This window comes from Electrona antarctica (genome assembly GCF_951216825.1).
Source record: "Electrona antarctica genome assembly, chromosome: 22".
NCBI lineage: Eukaryota > Metazoa > Chordata > Actinopteri > Myctophiformes > Myctophidae > Electrona > Electrona antarctica.
The window spans coordinates 33075489-33090748 of NC_136805.1; the positions used below are offsets into that span (position 1 = coordinate 33075489).

The following is a 15260-nucleotide window of genomic DNA, read 5'->3' on the forward strand; positions in this document are numbered from 1 at the left end:
GGCCGGGGGACAACTCATCCTGGTCTGGCCTAACCCCGCGCCACCTAAGCTGGCTCCTTTCCAAGCGAAGAAGCAGCGACTCTACTCCGAGTCTCTCTCGCTTGACTGAACTTCTCACCCTATCTCTAAGGGAGATGCCACTGCCAGCCACCCGTCTGAGAAAACTCATTTTGTCCGCTTGTATCCACAACCTTATTCTTTCATGGTCATGAACCTACACTACATGACTATAGCTAATATCTCAATTGTGCCAACACTCTACTGTGACATACTGTACTTGTTTAGGAGAGTGTGTCCCTCCTGTGCTTTTCATTTTGTCTGGCTTATGCAACAGTGTGAGTGACCTTATATAACCTCGGCTCCGGAGTCGGCCAGTCGCTGTGTGACGCGCCGAGACCCTGCGGGGAGCATGGCGTGATCTTATCAAAGGTGAGTATGAAAATGACCCATGATGCAATGGAGTCACTTTCCACCTAGCAAAGTAATTGCCCCGTGTGATGCTAATCTACCCACCGCACACTGGTAAGCCAGTGGTGTATTTCCAATTTCCAATACTTTTACCTCTCTACTCCACTACGTACATCTCGGATCCAAATATTTTACTACATTTATTTGAAAACTTTAGTTACTAGATACTTTGTAGATTTTGAATGTTATAAATTACAAAACCACTTCATTTCGCCGTTTCAAAGTAGAGCTACAAGCAACCTTGTCCCAGGCCAGAACCCCCCACGGACCCTCTCTAGGTGTCCCGGGGGTCCCAGATCCTCTCAAGGACCCCTGGGGGTCCCAGGCCAGAACCCCCCACGGACCCTCTCAAGGACCCCTGGGGGTCCCAGGCCAGAACCCCCCACGGACCCTCTCGAGGTGCCCTGGGGGTCCTATAGGCCAGAACCCCCCACGGATCCTCTCGCGGTGCCCTGGGGGTCCTATAGGCCAGAACCCCCCACGGACCCTCTCGCGGTGCCCTGGGGGTCCTATAGGCCAGAACCCCCCACGGACCCTCTCAAGGTGCCCTGGGGGTCCTATAGGCCAGAACCCCCCACGGACCCTCTCAAGGTGCCCTGGGGGTCCTATAGGCCAGAACCCCCACTTTGAGAGTCACACTGTGTTTCACACGCATTTTTACTGACCTCTCTTGACCAGGTGACCTAACATGAACTTTATAGCATTGTAAACAGTCAAACCCCCCAGTGTCGATTTAAAGCACTGGGGGTGTAGTGTGTGAGTGTTTGTTCAGTAACAGGTGTCTCCCTGTCTCTTCAGCTTACGATCCCTGTTACTGACCAAACACTCTATATGGCAGGGGTCGTTAGTACGTTTAGACTCGGGCCAGTGGTTCCCAAAGTGGGGTCCGGGGACCCCCAGGGGTCCTTGAGGAAGTTCCAGGCGGTCCCCAGCTAAATGATAGTTTGGAACCAAACGGACCTTAACGCGTCCGTTTGGTTCCATTTGTTAAAGTTAAAAAACTCATTACCACGGACCACCATAACTCTGAGAGTGTACAAATGGAAACAATGTCCATTTGTTTTCATTTGTACACTCTCAGAGTTAGAGCCACATAAGGGTCCATTTGGTTCCTAACTATCCATCATTATCTGGGGACCCCCTGGAATCGGAATATAGAGCTGAAACCTTTAAACAAAACCCTTTGCTTAACCAAACAATAGCACATTTAACTCCCAATTTGTTGTGTATGCCAGGCGACCAAACGTGGACTTTCTAGGAGGCTGCATGTGACACAACAGCATAATTATTTATAGTTACACAGGCACATATTTATTTGGATCAAAAACTAAATATTTGGAACTTCAGTGGCTGCTGCTGATGGTACAGTACTGAATGTGCAATAAAACAAAACAAAGAAATGATGATGAAAGCATCATCATGCCTGCACCGCCCTGAATAAATAAAAATAGAGATGTGCTATAAAAGAGCCGTGATTACATAATACAGTGCTGTATATTCATCAAATTCTTCCACACAACCACATGGGCGACATATTTACACAAATTCCAACCCCACAACATTGTTGTGTGCTACAAATGAATCAGTTCGGGCACAAAACAAAATTTGACACCTACATTTACTTCTATCATACGATACATGTGTGTGTATTTCGATTACTGGTGACATCCCTGTGATATCCGTCCAACCAACACTGTCAAATCCTGTCAATTTAAGTCATGAGAGCTTGCGGGTGAGTAAGACGTCCCAACTTCTCTCAAGTATAGAACGAGTCACCTCTAGGATTACAATGGGTACAGTTTCGCTGTTTCTTGGCACCTGCTGCTCCTCACAGTACACTTGTCCTGATATGAGGTCGCATGGATTAAAGCAAAAATAACTGGAAAACCCCACCAGGTCATAATGTGTGCTCTGTGAAACAGAGCGAAAGGAACGCTACCCCTCCCGAACCCTAGCAACGTTTCCTAAACAATTAACACAAATTGTAATGTTCTAGTAACATTGTTCCTGCTGTTCTATATAACAGCCAACCCCATATAGGAAATCAGTGAAATCACCGATAGATTTGATGGAAGGTGCTTCTGAACATTTGCTATAGTTTGACCACATCAAATGCTCTAATCTTAAAAGAATAACCGAAAGTAGCCGATCTACAAGCAGAGCTTGTAGATCGGCTACTTTCAATATTCCATAGAAAACATGCTGGCTTCTATGGAACCCAAATGGCAACAATAATAAAAGTTTGTTTACATTGTGTTCAGCTTGCGAATAAAGGGTTACATACTGTATGTGTTTGTGTGTGCGTGTGTGTGTGCGTGTGTGTGTGTTGCCATATATGGAGAAGGCGATGCTTCCTGTACCCGTGATCTGTATCCTGAAGCACTTGTGCATCTACTATTGTTTGTGGTTCAAGAATTTCTTGTTAAATGTGAATGCAAATAAAGATGTAAAGTGTTTATGTGTACCTCTACATGTCATCACGTATCACGTTCATGTTCACCGGAAGTAATTTTCTCCACCAGGCCGAAGTGTGTGTGTGTGTGTGTGTGTGTGTGTGTGTGTGTGTGTGTGTGTGTGTGTGTGTGTGTGTGTGTGTGTGTGTGTGTGTGTGTGTGTGTGTGTGTGTGTGTGTGTGTGTGTGTGTGTGTGTGTGTGTGTGTGTGCGTGCGTGCGTGCGTATAGCTCCCATGCATGCGTATGTATACACTGCACACACAGGCTGAAAAACACCCATGATGCAACCAATCTGCACCGTCAGCGTCATCATCGCTTTTCATTTGTGACAGTTCGTCAAGCATGGGGGAGTTCAAAGTCCGCCGTGTGGCTAGTAAATGGCGACCATTGCACAAAGCCATTGTTCTCTAGCAAATCCGTGGCTCCACCGTCCGCCACACCATGGTTTGACTTCCAAATGAGGCACTATACTGTCTGCCTCGCATTTGGAACCAGGATAATCCATCAATAGAAGGTATTTTACTGCCACCCGGACTCCCCCTCCTCCACTTTGCCACTGTTATTGTCGGGGCTGACGGCTCCTCTTAGGACCAGCTCAGGGAAGCCAGGAAATTACAGTCAACAGGTGCAAATGAAAATGCATGAACTGAGACGTCTTGGAGAGCGAGGGTGTTGAGAGCCGCAGCAAATTCACCACAGCGCCTTCCTATGCACTCCATTCCCCTGAAGTGCCAAAGAGAGAGAGAGAGAGAGAGAGAGAGAGAGAGAGAGAGAGAGAGATTATTGTTCCCTGAGCATCAATGCATTGAAACAAATCCACAATGAGACAGTTTTAACCACTTCAACCCTTTATGTACCTAGGGGCTCTATTTTTGTCCATGCTAAACCCCGTATCCCTAAACTACTTAGAATAGTTAAAATAGCCAATCTACAAGCTCACAGTGTGTCGATGTAGATTGGCTAGTTGAACTATTGTTTTTCAAAATAGTAAAAAAAAAAAGGAGTAGATTAGGGATAAGGGGTTTAGCATGGACGAAAATAGCCCCCCCCCCCCCTCCCTTTCCCCGTCTACACCAAATCTCTTTACAGAAAATCAGTTGATCTGCTATTTTCGCCAAATGTTTTGTTGTGTATTATGACATGCCCTGAATAGAGATGCTAGGGTTCATGTGGTTAAAAGAATAAAATAGGAGCACAAACACTGAGACAGGCTAAACCACCACCACCTAAATGGTCCATTTATACATCGTCGAACGACATCGGATGAAAAAAAGAAGAAAAAGAAAACAGCAACGATGTGTTTCATTTGAACACACAATTTGTTTTGGTCAGCCAACTTGGTCGTTCGATGAAATATGAACGTGCCTTTAGCGAAACAGTCTATATTACATTATTTCTCACATGTCAGTAAAACTAAAATAACAATAAGGACCATAAGGACGGATCAGAGGTACAGAACAGACCCACGTCATCTTAAAGCATATTGAACAAGCAAGTAAAGAAAGGACAGACAGACGGACAGACGGACAGGTGGCCCCTGGGAGACAGGAAAAAAAGGAAAAAAAGGCAGACAAAGAGGTGATTCATAGAGAACCTGTGGAAGAAGAAGTCGCTATGGATACAACCAGAGCTGAAATACAGGCTACACGTGCAGCAAAGGCAAGAGAAAAGACAAATCATCCGGAGAGGAGGAGGAATTAAGGGAAGTGGACGAGGTTGAGACGGCGTTGAGGAGAGGGAGGTGTGAGGCGGTGGCTGCACGAGGCCGCCCATAATGGGACACGACCTACGCTGTTGTTGAGCGTCTGCGTGTGTGTGACTTGTTCCCCCGTCTCGGTGTGTACGGAGGGGGTGCTGCTTCCGCTGCTGTTGGCCGTGGAATTGGTGGTTGCCCTGGGGATGGCCGAGTCAAAGGACAAGTCCGACTGGTGGTGGTGGTGCTGTGGTGAAGTCACAATGGGGGTCCATGACAAAGACATTCAAGAAGAGGCAAAATGGTGGAAAACTGAAAGGAAAAGGCCTGACCAGTTTCTTGTTCCTACATTGAATAATAGTAATAATAATTATAATACATTGGTTTTGGATAGCACCTTTCTAAGTACTCAAAGTTGCTTTATATGGAAAGGATTAACCTGCATATTTGAGCGATAATACACACCAAGCAGTGCGGTTACTGATTGAGGACGACGCAAGGCCTAATTCCCCCCCAGATATGAAGCAGAGGGCGGTTTTCTTCTTATCTTTGATAACCACAGGGCTCAGGGCTGATTAACCCACTTATACAATGACCACTTCATTAATAATAATACAAAAATGTAAGAAGTATCTATTCAAGGAGCTCCTGGGTGGCACAGCGCCAGGTCAACGCCTGTCCACCACCGTGGAGACTGGGGTGAGATTTCTCCACGATGCGTCCAGCTTGGCTGCACGCTCCAATGAACGCAATAATTGTCTGTGTTCGTGGCTGGGAAGCTAGACGGGGGGAGGGCGTTCTCCTACAGGTTGGTCGGGCCGGTAACATGTCATTGTTTCCGATCTCCCGTTAGTCCGATCGATTACTAACACTATCCCAAACCCTAACCCTAACCTCAGTCTTAACCAGCCACGTAGGTCGCTAACCCTAACCTCAGTCTTAAACGTCCATGTTGGTTGGACTAACGGGAGGTCGGACTTATGGACAGTCCCCTGTCGGGCCACTTGTTCAGCTGGGAGGGGAATTGGGAGGGAAAGACTGTTCCTCCGCACACATTAGGCCATACTACACCCTTTGTACGTTCATAATTGAGCATTATCTGACTGTGGCCATGTTATAAGTATGTGTTACTTCTATCATATCTGATAATTATGCATAAACACATGTAGGGAAATAAGATTTCAAATCAGTGTACAAACAAAACAATACAATCAACACTGTTTAATGAGCTGCACTTGTGCTTGTCTGTGGTATTAACATCTGATCAGCCATGATGTGAGCACAAATCAGGGTGTAACTGTGTGAGTAAGCAACGCTGAGGAGGGCCTACTCACATTCCCTATTCCCTGGCTGATGAGAGCCAACTCTGTGGGCTGGTACACAGAACTACGCAGCTGACCAGCGTAGCCGCTGTAGCCGCTGTAGGGCGACACAGGCTTGGAACCTGGTGGGAGGGACAGAAAGACACAGAGGCAGGGACAAGGCAACAGATCAGTCATCGGTTTGTCACCCACAACGACCTCAATCCATGAAAACTGCAAGCCCTCTTTAACAATACATGATATATTTTGGGACTGGTGTCCTAACAACAAGGTTCCAGAAGGATTTAGTCCTAGATGCTGCTACTGGGAATCTCATCTATACAGCAAGATGCCAGCAGCTATTTGTCACTTCAGCGATTTACTGCGCAGATACCAGAATATGCTGACACCCTTGTGTTGTGTACTAATGACAACGCAGATTCACCAAAATAAATCTAAATCATCTAAAAATATAAGTGATGGTGTAAGGGGAAATTATCACACACGTATACACAAAAGAACCATCTACAAACAAATTTTTTCTTCATATTGCACGTGTTTGTTTCCTGTGTCGTCTTAGCAGTATAAAAGCGAGCACACACACACATACGGATGTGAGTCAGCGTTGTCATTCGTGTCTTGTGGGAGTGTGGCGCGCTCCTTCTGTGAAATATCTACCCTGGATGAGACTGTTGCCACACCTTTTATCTCCATGGCGACACCACGGCAGCGCAAACACAAGCCCTGATGTTCCTGCTGGGAATCGACACTAGACAGAGTGGGAGTGCTGTGCTTGTGTGTCACGATGCACTGGTTAGGAACACAGGTATTATACAAGACATTCATTAACTGACTGAGAAACTGGCCGTTCCCTCTGAATCACCAACAACAATAATAACGCTGGGAGTGGAATGCACTGGGTTGGTACTGTAAGGTCCATTGGGTTTTTCACATCCTGAAGTCAATCATTGACTGCTCACTCACAGCCCACGACTTTGGAAACAGCACTCCAACTCCCATCTGTCTGTCTCTTTTTGTAATCTTTTAAATGTCTTGCATGTCTTGAGATTATTATTATAACAGCGTTCCTTTTGTTTTTAATGACTTAAACCCGAATATTGAGTTGACTGGAGTCCCCCAGGGCTCTACACTAGGCCCCCTAATGTTTTCCTGTAGACTAAATATCTAAACACCTAAATCGCACCTAATAATTGCACCTAATCCCATGGACAACGCACTGACGTGTTTTTTTTGTGTGCTTTTTTTCTAGCATCTTAACTATCATGCACAGCACACATCTGCTGCTATGCTCACGCACCTATTTATATCTTATCTCAGGCACCATGTAAATACAGTATGTAGATATTTAGTTTTTTCTTGTTTGATCTCGCCCCCCTATTCTTCTTCCCTTTCTTACTTACTTCTACGAAATAACGATACGATGGGAACGATGCCCAAAAACAAATTTCACCCACTTCTTTACTTCGGTAAATTATGTGACAATATAAAGCTGATTCTCAGATTATGATTCTAGAACAGCAGATCTACAAGCTCACAATGCAGTGGGCTGTGTTGCGTTGTGAGCTTGTAGACCTGCTCTTTCTGCCAAATGCTTTGCCCCCAGAATAGATCGCGCTCCAGGAGGCTAGGGCTTAAACAGTAAAATGTAGCGATTGAAGATTGAGAGGTTTAGACAAGTATCACCGCTTTGGCGAAGCAAAACTGCCCTTTTCATGGCTATATAAATGACATCAACACCATTTGATTACTGTAATTTCGTAGGGCTTTCTGGGAAACATCACGCACTGCAGCCAGCCGGCGATGAGCATAATTATAACATCTCGCTAACTCTCCTGACACCAACTAAAACAATGTGTCCGATTATTTTTAGATCGGAACAGATTCAGACAGACAGTGGCTACTCCATTGACAGCTTGTCTCTGTCTGTCAGACGGGTGGGAGACATCCAGTAATCTCCTGTAGGGCATGAGCGTCCGCGCGGCGCCATGCACATTACCATCTGTGATTACTCCACCCACTTCACCACCGGAGATGAACCGCTGCCAGCATCAAAGGGCTGTGGGCAGCGGTACGTGGTGTTCTGCATAGCCCTGTTAACTGGGTGATCAGCAGTGGTGTTCACATGCTTTACTTAACCCATTTTGACCTGAGATCAGATTCTAAAAATGTCTTCTACATCCTGACAGTTTTCTGAAAAAGCTATGTTTCTATGTCAGTCGTTCTTCGACTTTTCAAAAATAGCAGGCGCGCTATGAGCTTGTAGATCTGCTATTTTTCAATAGCTAAAGCATAACATAATGCTAACACCAAAACGGGTTCCCGCCCAAAATGGGTTAAGTAAACGTATCAATGTCGCATTGTAGAAATACTAATCAAAATCTACAAAGTAACCAGTAACTAAAGTTTTCCAGTAAATGTAGTGGAGTAAAAGGACACTATTTTGATCCGAGATGTAGTGGAGTATAGAAGTAAAAGTACTGGAAATTGGAAATACTCAAGTAAACTACAAATACCTCAAAATGGTACTTAAGTACAGTACGTAAGTAAATGTACTTAGTCACTTTCCCCCACTGGTGATCAGATACTGTTCAGTGGGGTGCAACAACATCACCATATCACATTATGTCGGGTCATCAAGAAGCTGCCAAACTCAGCAACATTTTTGCTTCAAATTCGCTATTTTTCCCCACTCCTTTTTCTCTTGCTTACTTCCAAACTTCTATCGATCACTTATTCTGTGACTTTACTTATCTTGTTTCATGCGTTAGTCATTTATTTTACATAGGGACTACCAGTGAGTGAGGAACAAAGCCTTGGCTTGCACGTGCGCTGTCTGTCAGTTCTCTGTAGAGTGCGTACTTACTGGTAATTGTAAACAATGTTTTGCAAGTCATTTGCATGTCAGAATGTCATGAGATGACTCCCAGAAAACCGTTTCATTAACTTACAGTATGACACTGCTGGGTGTTAGACGTTAGATTCCACGACTATGTGTGAAGAAGTGTAACAATTGAACAAAACACAGTGGCCTTCAGGGAAGCTGATTTCTGTTTAGCTTTCTTAAACAGCCCCCTTCCATTGACCAAAACAATAATAATATATATAATTCCGGGTGAATCATAGGTGTAAATGTATGATCTGCTATTTTCACCAAATGTTCTCCCTATAATAGGGTTCATATGGTTAAAGGTGTACCTGTTACGTCTCCATACCTTGGTTTGGTTCATCCATGGAGAAGGCCTTGTTTTCCATGAACATGTTCTGGGACGTCTGCTCCTTGAGGATGGTCTCGTAGCCCACTCTTCGGTTGGGGTACAGGTCCTCGGCGTAGCTCTGCTGGCTTTCGTCTTCGGTGGTCAGAGAGCACATTTCTGGGATGGTGTAGATGAGCAGGAACACCCAGGCGTTAGCCACCAGCGCGATGGCCAGGGTCGGGTCGTCCCACGTGGGGCCTCCGCCGCTCTTCTCGTTACCGTAGACGTACATGACGATCCACGCCGCCCAGATGCCCACCGACAACAGGCCGGTCAGGAGGATGAACGCGCCGTCCGTCTTCCACTGCTTGTGCTTGCCCGCCATGATGGGCAGACTCGCCATCACCACCGCCAGCAGCAGGCTCATCACGTAGATGAGCGCCATGACGAAGTCCAGGTTGGCGATGTTGCAGGGGGTGGCCGTGGCTCCGCTGCCGGCTTCGGCGGCCGTGCCGTTGACGTCGAGGGGCCCTCGCGGGTGGCGCACCACGGTGATGATGAGCCACTCTGCGTTGATCACCACCTCCACCAGCCACAGCCCCAGAGCGCCCAGGCACAGCGCCCAGGACGCGGGCGTGATGTTCCGTCGGGCCAGGACGTTCAGCCTCACGCACTGCATCAGCAGGCAGGCGAAGCAGCCGGCGAAGAGCACCCCGAAGAGGAACCTCCGCGAGGCGCAGGTCGCGAAGTCCTTCTCCACGATGAAGGCGAAGGTCAGGCAGAAGAGGCCGGCGGTGCACACCAGGAAGCAGCCGTGGAGAGCCACCGAGCTCTGGTGGTTCTTGTCCGTGATGAAGGGCTGGCTGGCCAGCAGCGAGATGAAGAGGACCAGGGTGAACACCACGCCGGCCGCGGCCAGGGCCTCCAGCACGATGCCCCACACCGCGCCCAGGTCACACAGGTTGTAGTACAGAGAGTCCACGTAAGGCCCACAGCCCTCCGGCAGGGACATGTTGGCAGCCATGAGGGAGACTCGTCTGGGAGACGCCGAAGAGGAGGTCGAGTGTGTTCTGTTTTGTTTTCTGTGGGTGCACGTCCTCGATCCCAACCAACAGCCCCTGCATGGTCACATGGGTCGAGAGGGAGAGTGTGAGTCAGGAAATCGGAGGAAAATAACAGATTTCATGAAGTGTCTTCTTGCTAGTCAAGTCAAGGGATTCAGTAAGATAATGCACATGTATGAGACAAAAATGTATGTAATCATAAAGCAGATCATAGTATACTGTACAAAACTTTGTGATGATAAGAGCTGCCATGAATGAATACAAGTAACTTTGTATATATATAGGGTTTATAAGAAAACATATATAATAAATTAGATGCACTGCTATATAGAATTGTGGCTTAAACAAGCCTCAGCAGCAGCTACTCAAAAAAGGCCTTTTCTACTCATTCCATCAATCATTAATGGGACCTGTGGACATACAATACGTATACCATTTCTTTACATTGAGATGAAAGTGCAACTTAAAAAGGATAATGGCAACCAACCCTATTGAGAGACGTACGTCACAGAAATGTTGCATACTTGTGTGCATTACAGTTTCACTGTAGGCCAAATATGTATTGAGCAAATCAAGGAGTGCTTCGTTACACAGCGCCTTTTCAAGGCTCCCTATTAAAACAACAAATATACAACAGGGGGAACACTAGGCTAGGCAGCCTTTTGACTGGAACCTCTCTCTATAGTCCCAGACTTGACTTTGTGCGGTGACATGCTGTTCCTTCTTTGTTCCCGTCGGATCGCATTACACACCGCAGAGGACAATAGTCACAGGGCCGAATCGATAAACGATTGAGTGAGTGGTGGCAGGTGCGCTCAGTCTTTTTGCTTTATGGTGGTCACTCAATCTTTTTTTTTTCTAGACTTTTTATCCCATGATTTTTGTAACCCATTTTGTTCACCCATTGTCAATTTTCTAATGTAGTCCTGGGCGCTACACTCCCTCTGCCAACCTGGGTAGAGCAACGGACTGACCTCATGCTTCCTTCCATGCATGAGGAGTCCAAACGCTTCTTTTCACCCGACAGCGGGGAGTTTTCCCGGTTGGACGTAGCGCCTGGAAGGAACACGTTATTCCAACCAGTTCCTTTCCCCTCCATCAGTGGTCACTCAATCACAACAAAGTCCAGCCTCTTCATTCCACGTGCACAGATTGGATTACCCCTCTGCTGTAAATGTTCTTTTCCACAGGCAATTATGAGTGCTAATGTTTGGTTGCACGTCATCCAGTTAATTGCCTGTTAAGGAAGGACATGAACTGCCACTCACTGTCGTTATAGTGTTCTTCTATAATCACACTTAAAAAACATGTGAGCAGAGCTGTAAAGTATAGTCCAATACTTTAGCATGTTTCAGAACTCAAGGTTTACAAAGTGCAGGAAAAATAAAAACCAAATACACTATAGAAAAACAGTGAAACAAGACGCAGCAGCGTCAGACAGTGAAACAAGACGCAGCAGCGTCAGACAGTGAAACAAAACATAACATGGACCAAATAAACTCAAGCGGGGTTAAAAGCCACGGTATATAAGGGGGGTCTTAAGGCGAGATTTAAAGGTCTTGATGGAAAGGGGCCAATTTGACGTGGGAGGGGAGCGCATTCAATAATAACAGAGAAGGCTCGGTCACCTCTGGTCTTTTAAGCGGGTCTTCTTTGTGACTCTGAGATTAAGCTGGCTCTCAGACCGCAGTGACCTTGGAGGAGTATAAACCGTAATAATACTGATAGTGAATATTTCTGTACTTTTTGAAAGGAACACATTTGAGTTGCCACAGTGTGCCACAGTGTGATACTCATCAACGGAACACATTTGAGTTGCCACAGTGTGCCACAGTGTGATACTCATCAACGCAACAATCTTTGATGCTTGGGAGTTGGGACACAATAAAATACGAATTGAACTCTGAGAGGGTATCAAATGTGACCAAAGGGTCTATTTGGTTGCAATTGAGTTACAAATGGATGATGAATTAACAATTGCAAACAGATTAATTAATTAACACTATGGATTTGACTGTGGCTGATAGCAGCCACAAAACCCATTATAATGGACTTTGGATCATTCTTTCTACTCTGTTTTATAAGATGGATGACTAAGATGGTTACAGTCATACACATGGAAAAACTGAGGTAGGCTGAGGTTAATTTTTGCTATGTGTTTATAGATGAGATAGAGCCTATATCAACATAAATGCAATTTGGTTTCCTGATTTTAGCCTACCTCAGGCTTATGTGAATTCCCCAGACAGTTTTTAAGTTGCTTCATTCAGTATTTAGCTATTTGATATTCATTTTATCTGCCCCACCCCCTTCCTATACAAACCCATTGTAACTTAGTTCAAACTCCATTTTAACCATGATAGATTCTTCGAAAACACAATAAACAATAAATGAAAGAAGTAATTAAAACCTGACATATTAGAGGGACAATATCAGTCACCAGAACCAAAGACAGGTGTTTTTGATGAATCTATCATGGTTAAAATAGAGTTTGATGTTACAAGGAGTTTGTATAGGAAGGGGGCGGGGCAGCTAAAATGAATATCAAATATCTAAATATTGAATCAAGCAACTTAAACTGTCCAGGGTGTTCATAAGCCTGAGTAGATGATAAAATGACCAGAAAGTGAAATATCCCCTTTCTTTTGAAAGTGGTTACCAGTGGTTAGTTTACAAAGGCTTGAAGCTGGGAAAAAGAGATGTTCTTCTAAATCTTTTTTTCTTCTATCTTTCATTATTATCTTTTTTTTTCTTCTTCTTTTTTAAGAACACATTAATTTCATTTTCAGACAACTGTGTTACAAGTTACACTAACTTGTCTAGTGAGTAAAATGTTACATCTGATCTTAATTAAATTTGCATAATTATTTATAGCCTGAAATGTATTTCTGGCAGGCAACACGGTCGAACTAACAAACTAATGATGAGTGTACTAGTGTAGCAGGCACAGCTGTAGGCCTATACACGCAACCAACCACAAGTTCACAACCCACAACGAAACAGAACTTAAAACTGTAGGCTATTATCATGTCCACATATAGACCTACCGAACTATATAGGCGATCAGCGTACACGTATTTAAATAATGAATAATCAACAGCGCGATAGACAAACACTACGTGTAAAAAAAGTTAAGTCGAGTAGCCCGTTTACCGTTACCTACACAACTGCACGTGTGCAGCCTGTCGCGAGTGTAGGCTATTTGAACAAATCATACAATCAATAGTGTTTTATAATTACGCCTTTATGTGTAAATCCTGGGTTTAAGTTCTGTTTAATACTAGTATTTTCAAATGGAAGGGAAACAACATTTATAAAGTGCATTAGCCTTTACCTGAAGAAGAGCTCTTGGCAGGGAGTGCAGTGCGGCAGAGAGGTGGTTGTAGCTGTGTGGTCGAGCCTCTATCTATAATAAGTAATTATCTTTAAACAAGTCGCCCTTTCACCTGTTCTTCTGTTCCTAACCACAGTAACACCTGCCGGAGGAGGCGCAGCTGGTCCTCATGTTAACAATCTGAAGAAACTATCTCCAAAACAAGACGCGCGCATACACTGACTCTCTGAGTGTTGTTGTTACACTGTTGTTGTCTCTTCAGAGCCAAATGGTCGAAGCAAGCCAGGAATCCTCTTTTCGTTTAAGAGCGCATTCAGCCTGATCTGTTACTTACTACCCCCTCCCTAACCCTAACCCTCCCTACCCCCACCACCACATAGCTCTCTCTCTCTCCCCCTCTCTCTCTCTCTCTCTCTCTCACACACACACACACACACACACACACACACACACACACACACACACACACACACACACACACACACACACACACACACACACACACACACAAAAAAAAAAAAAAATAATACAATGTAGCTAGATTTATTTGTAAACCAATTAAAAGATAAGTGTGTTTTTAAATATTTTTCTGTTGATAGCTTTGAACTTGGTAAACGTATGAAGAAGATATATATATATATATATATATATATATATATATATATATATATAAATTACAGAAAAATAAACAGTAGAATAGATGAGACATCTGGTGGTGAGGTGGTGTAGAAAACCTAGAGCCTGCCAGTACGCTCATTAACCGCTAGGTGGTAGCAAAGGCAAGACAAGCACACAGCACAAGCACAGAGGCAGAGGGTCTGAGTGAAAAAAATATATTCATATTTGCCTTCCCTGTTTTACAAATTAATTTAACATCTTTGTACAGGTTCAATGCCCAACTTTTGCCACAAGGACAGTCATATGAATAACTTCTTAGTTCAATCTTTGAGTTAATTAAAGTAAGTGTGTATATAGGGAATTTCAGGTTGCCGGAAATAGCAGATCTACAAGCTCAGAAAGTGTTGGCGGTGATGCATTGTCAGCTTTGTAGATGTAGGTTATTAAGCCTAAATTATAGGCTTACTTACAAAATGAACTAATGAAGCCTGTTTAATTCTCCTGACCTGACATGACAACATAACATAACATGGTAATATAATACCATATAACACCATGGTAATTATTGCTGCCGTGCAGCCGTGCAAATACAGTGCCGTGCAAATACAGTGCTATTCATATTTGGCTCTAACTGTAAATCATATCCCAGTTCAACATCAAAGAAAGTGACGCCGTAAACATTTTCTGGAACAATGCAAATGCTGCAGTAATGAGACACCTATAGCTACATGCCACTGCAGTGCATGCCAAGAGACACAGACATGTGAAAGTGACAGCATCCTATGTTTCCCTATGCTTATACTGTCATGCAGGCCAGTGGTTCTAAAACTGTGGTTCGGGACCCCTAGGGGGTCCCCACAGGATTTTGAGGGTGTCCCCATGACAGTGAAGTGACAATTTAAAGGACCACTTCACCACTTTTTAACCTATCTTCATATAATAGGTCCTCACTAATAATCATGAAAACATGGCGCTCGGTCTGTGTCTCATAGGAGGGCTGTGGAAAGTTCAGAAACCGTCTTCCAGTGACATCATCGATGGAGAATCCAAGCTAATAGAAACTGCAGGCTTTCTAGTCCTGAAAAGTTGCAATGCAGAAATGGAAGCCATCAT

The 15260-nt window shown here is 44.6% G+C and overlaps 1 protein-coding gene across 2 annotated transcripts; it reads right to left on the reverse strand.

Annotated features, from left to right (window-relative positions):
• Nucleotides 1-3122: 3122 nt before the first annotated feature.
• On the reverse strand, nt 3123-13858 carry gprc5c (G protein-coupled receptor, class C, group 5, member C). Of its 2 annotated transcripts, XM_079492157.1 has the most exons (5): nt 13530-13858; nt 9150-10249; nt 5950-6059; nt 4713-4862; nt 3123-3645 (listed from the first exon to the last, which is right to left on the reverse strand). In XM_079492157.1, exons 2-5 carry the CDS (start codon nt 10153-10155, stop codon nt 3613-3615), a joined length of 1299 nt encoding a protein of 432 aa, XP_079348283.1. In that variant the 5' UTR covers nt 10156-10249; nt 13530-13858; the 3' UTR covers nt 3123-3612. The 2 variants fall into 2 exon arrangements, with proteins under 2 accessions (XP_079348283.1, XP_079348284.1); XM_079492158.1 differs by lacking the exon at nt 4713-4862.
• Nucleotides 13859-15260: the final 1402 nt, after the last annotated feature.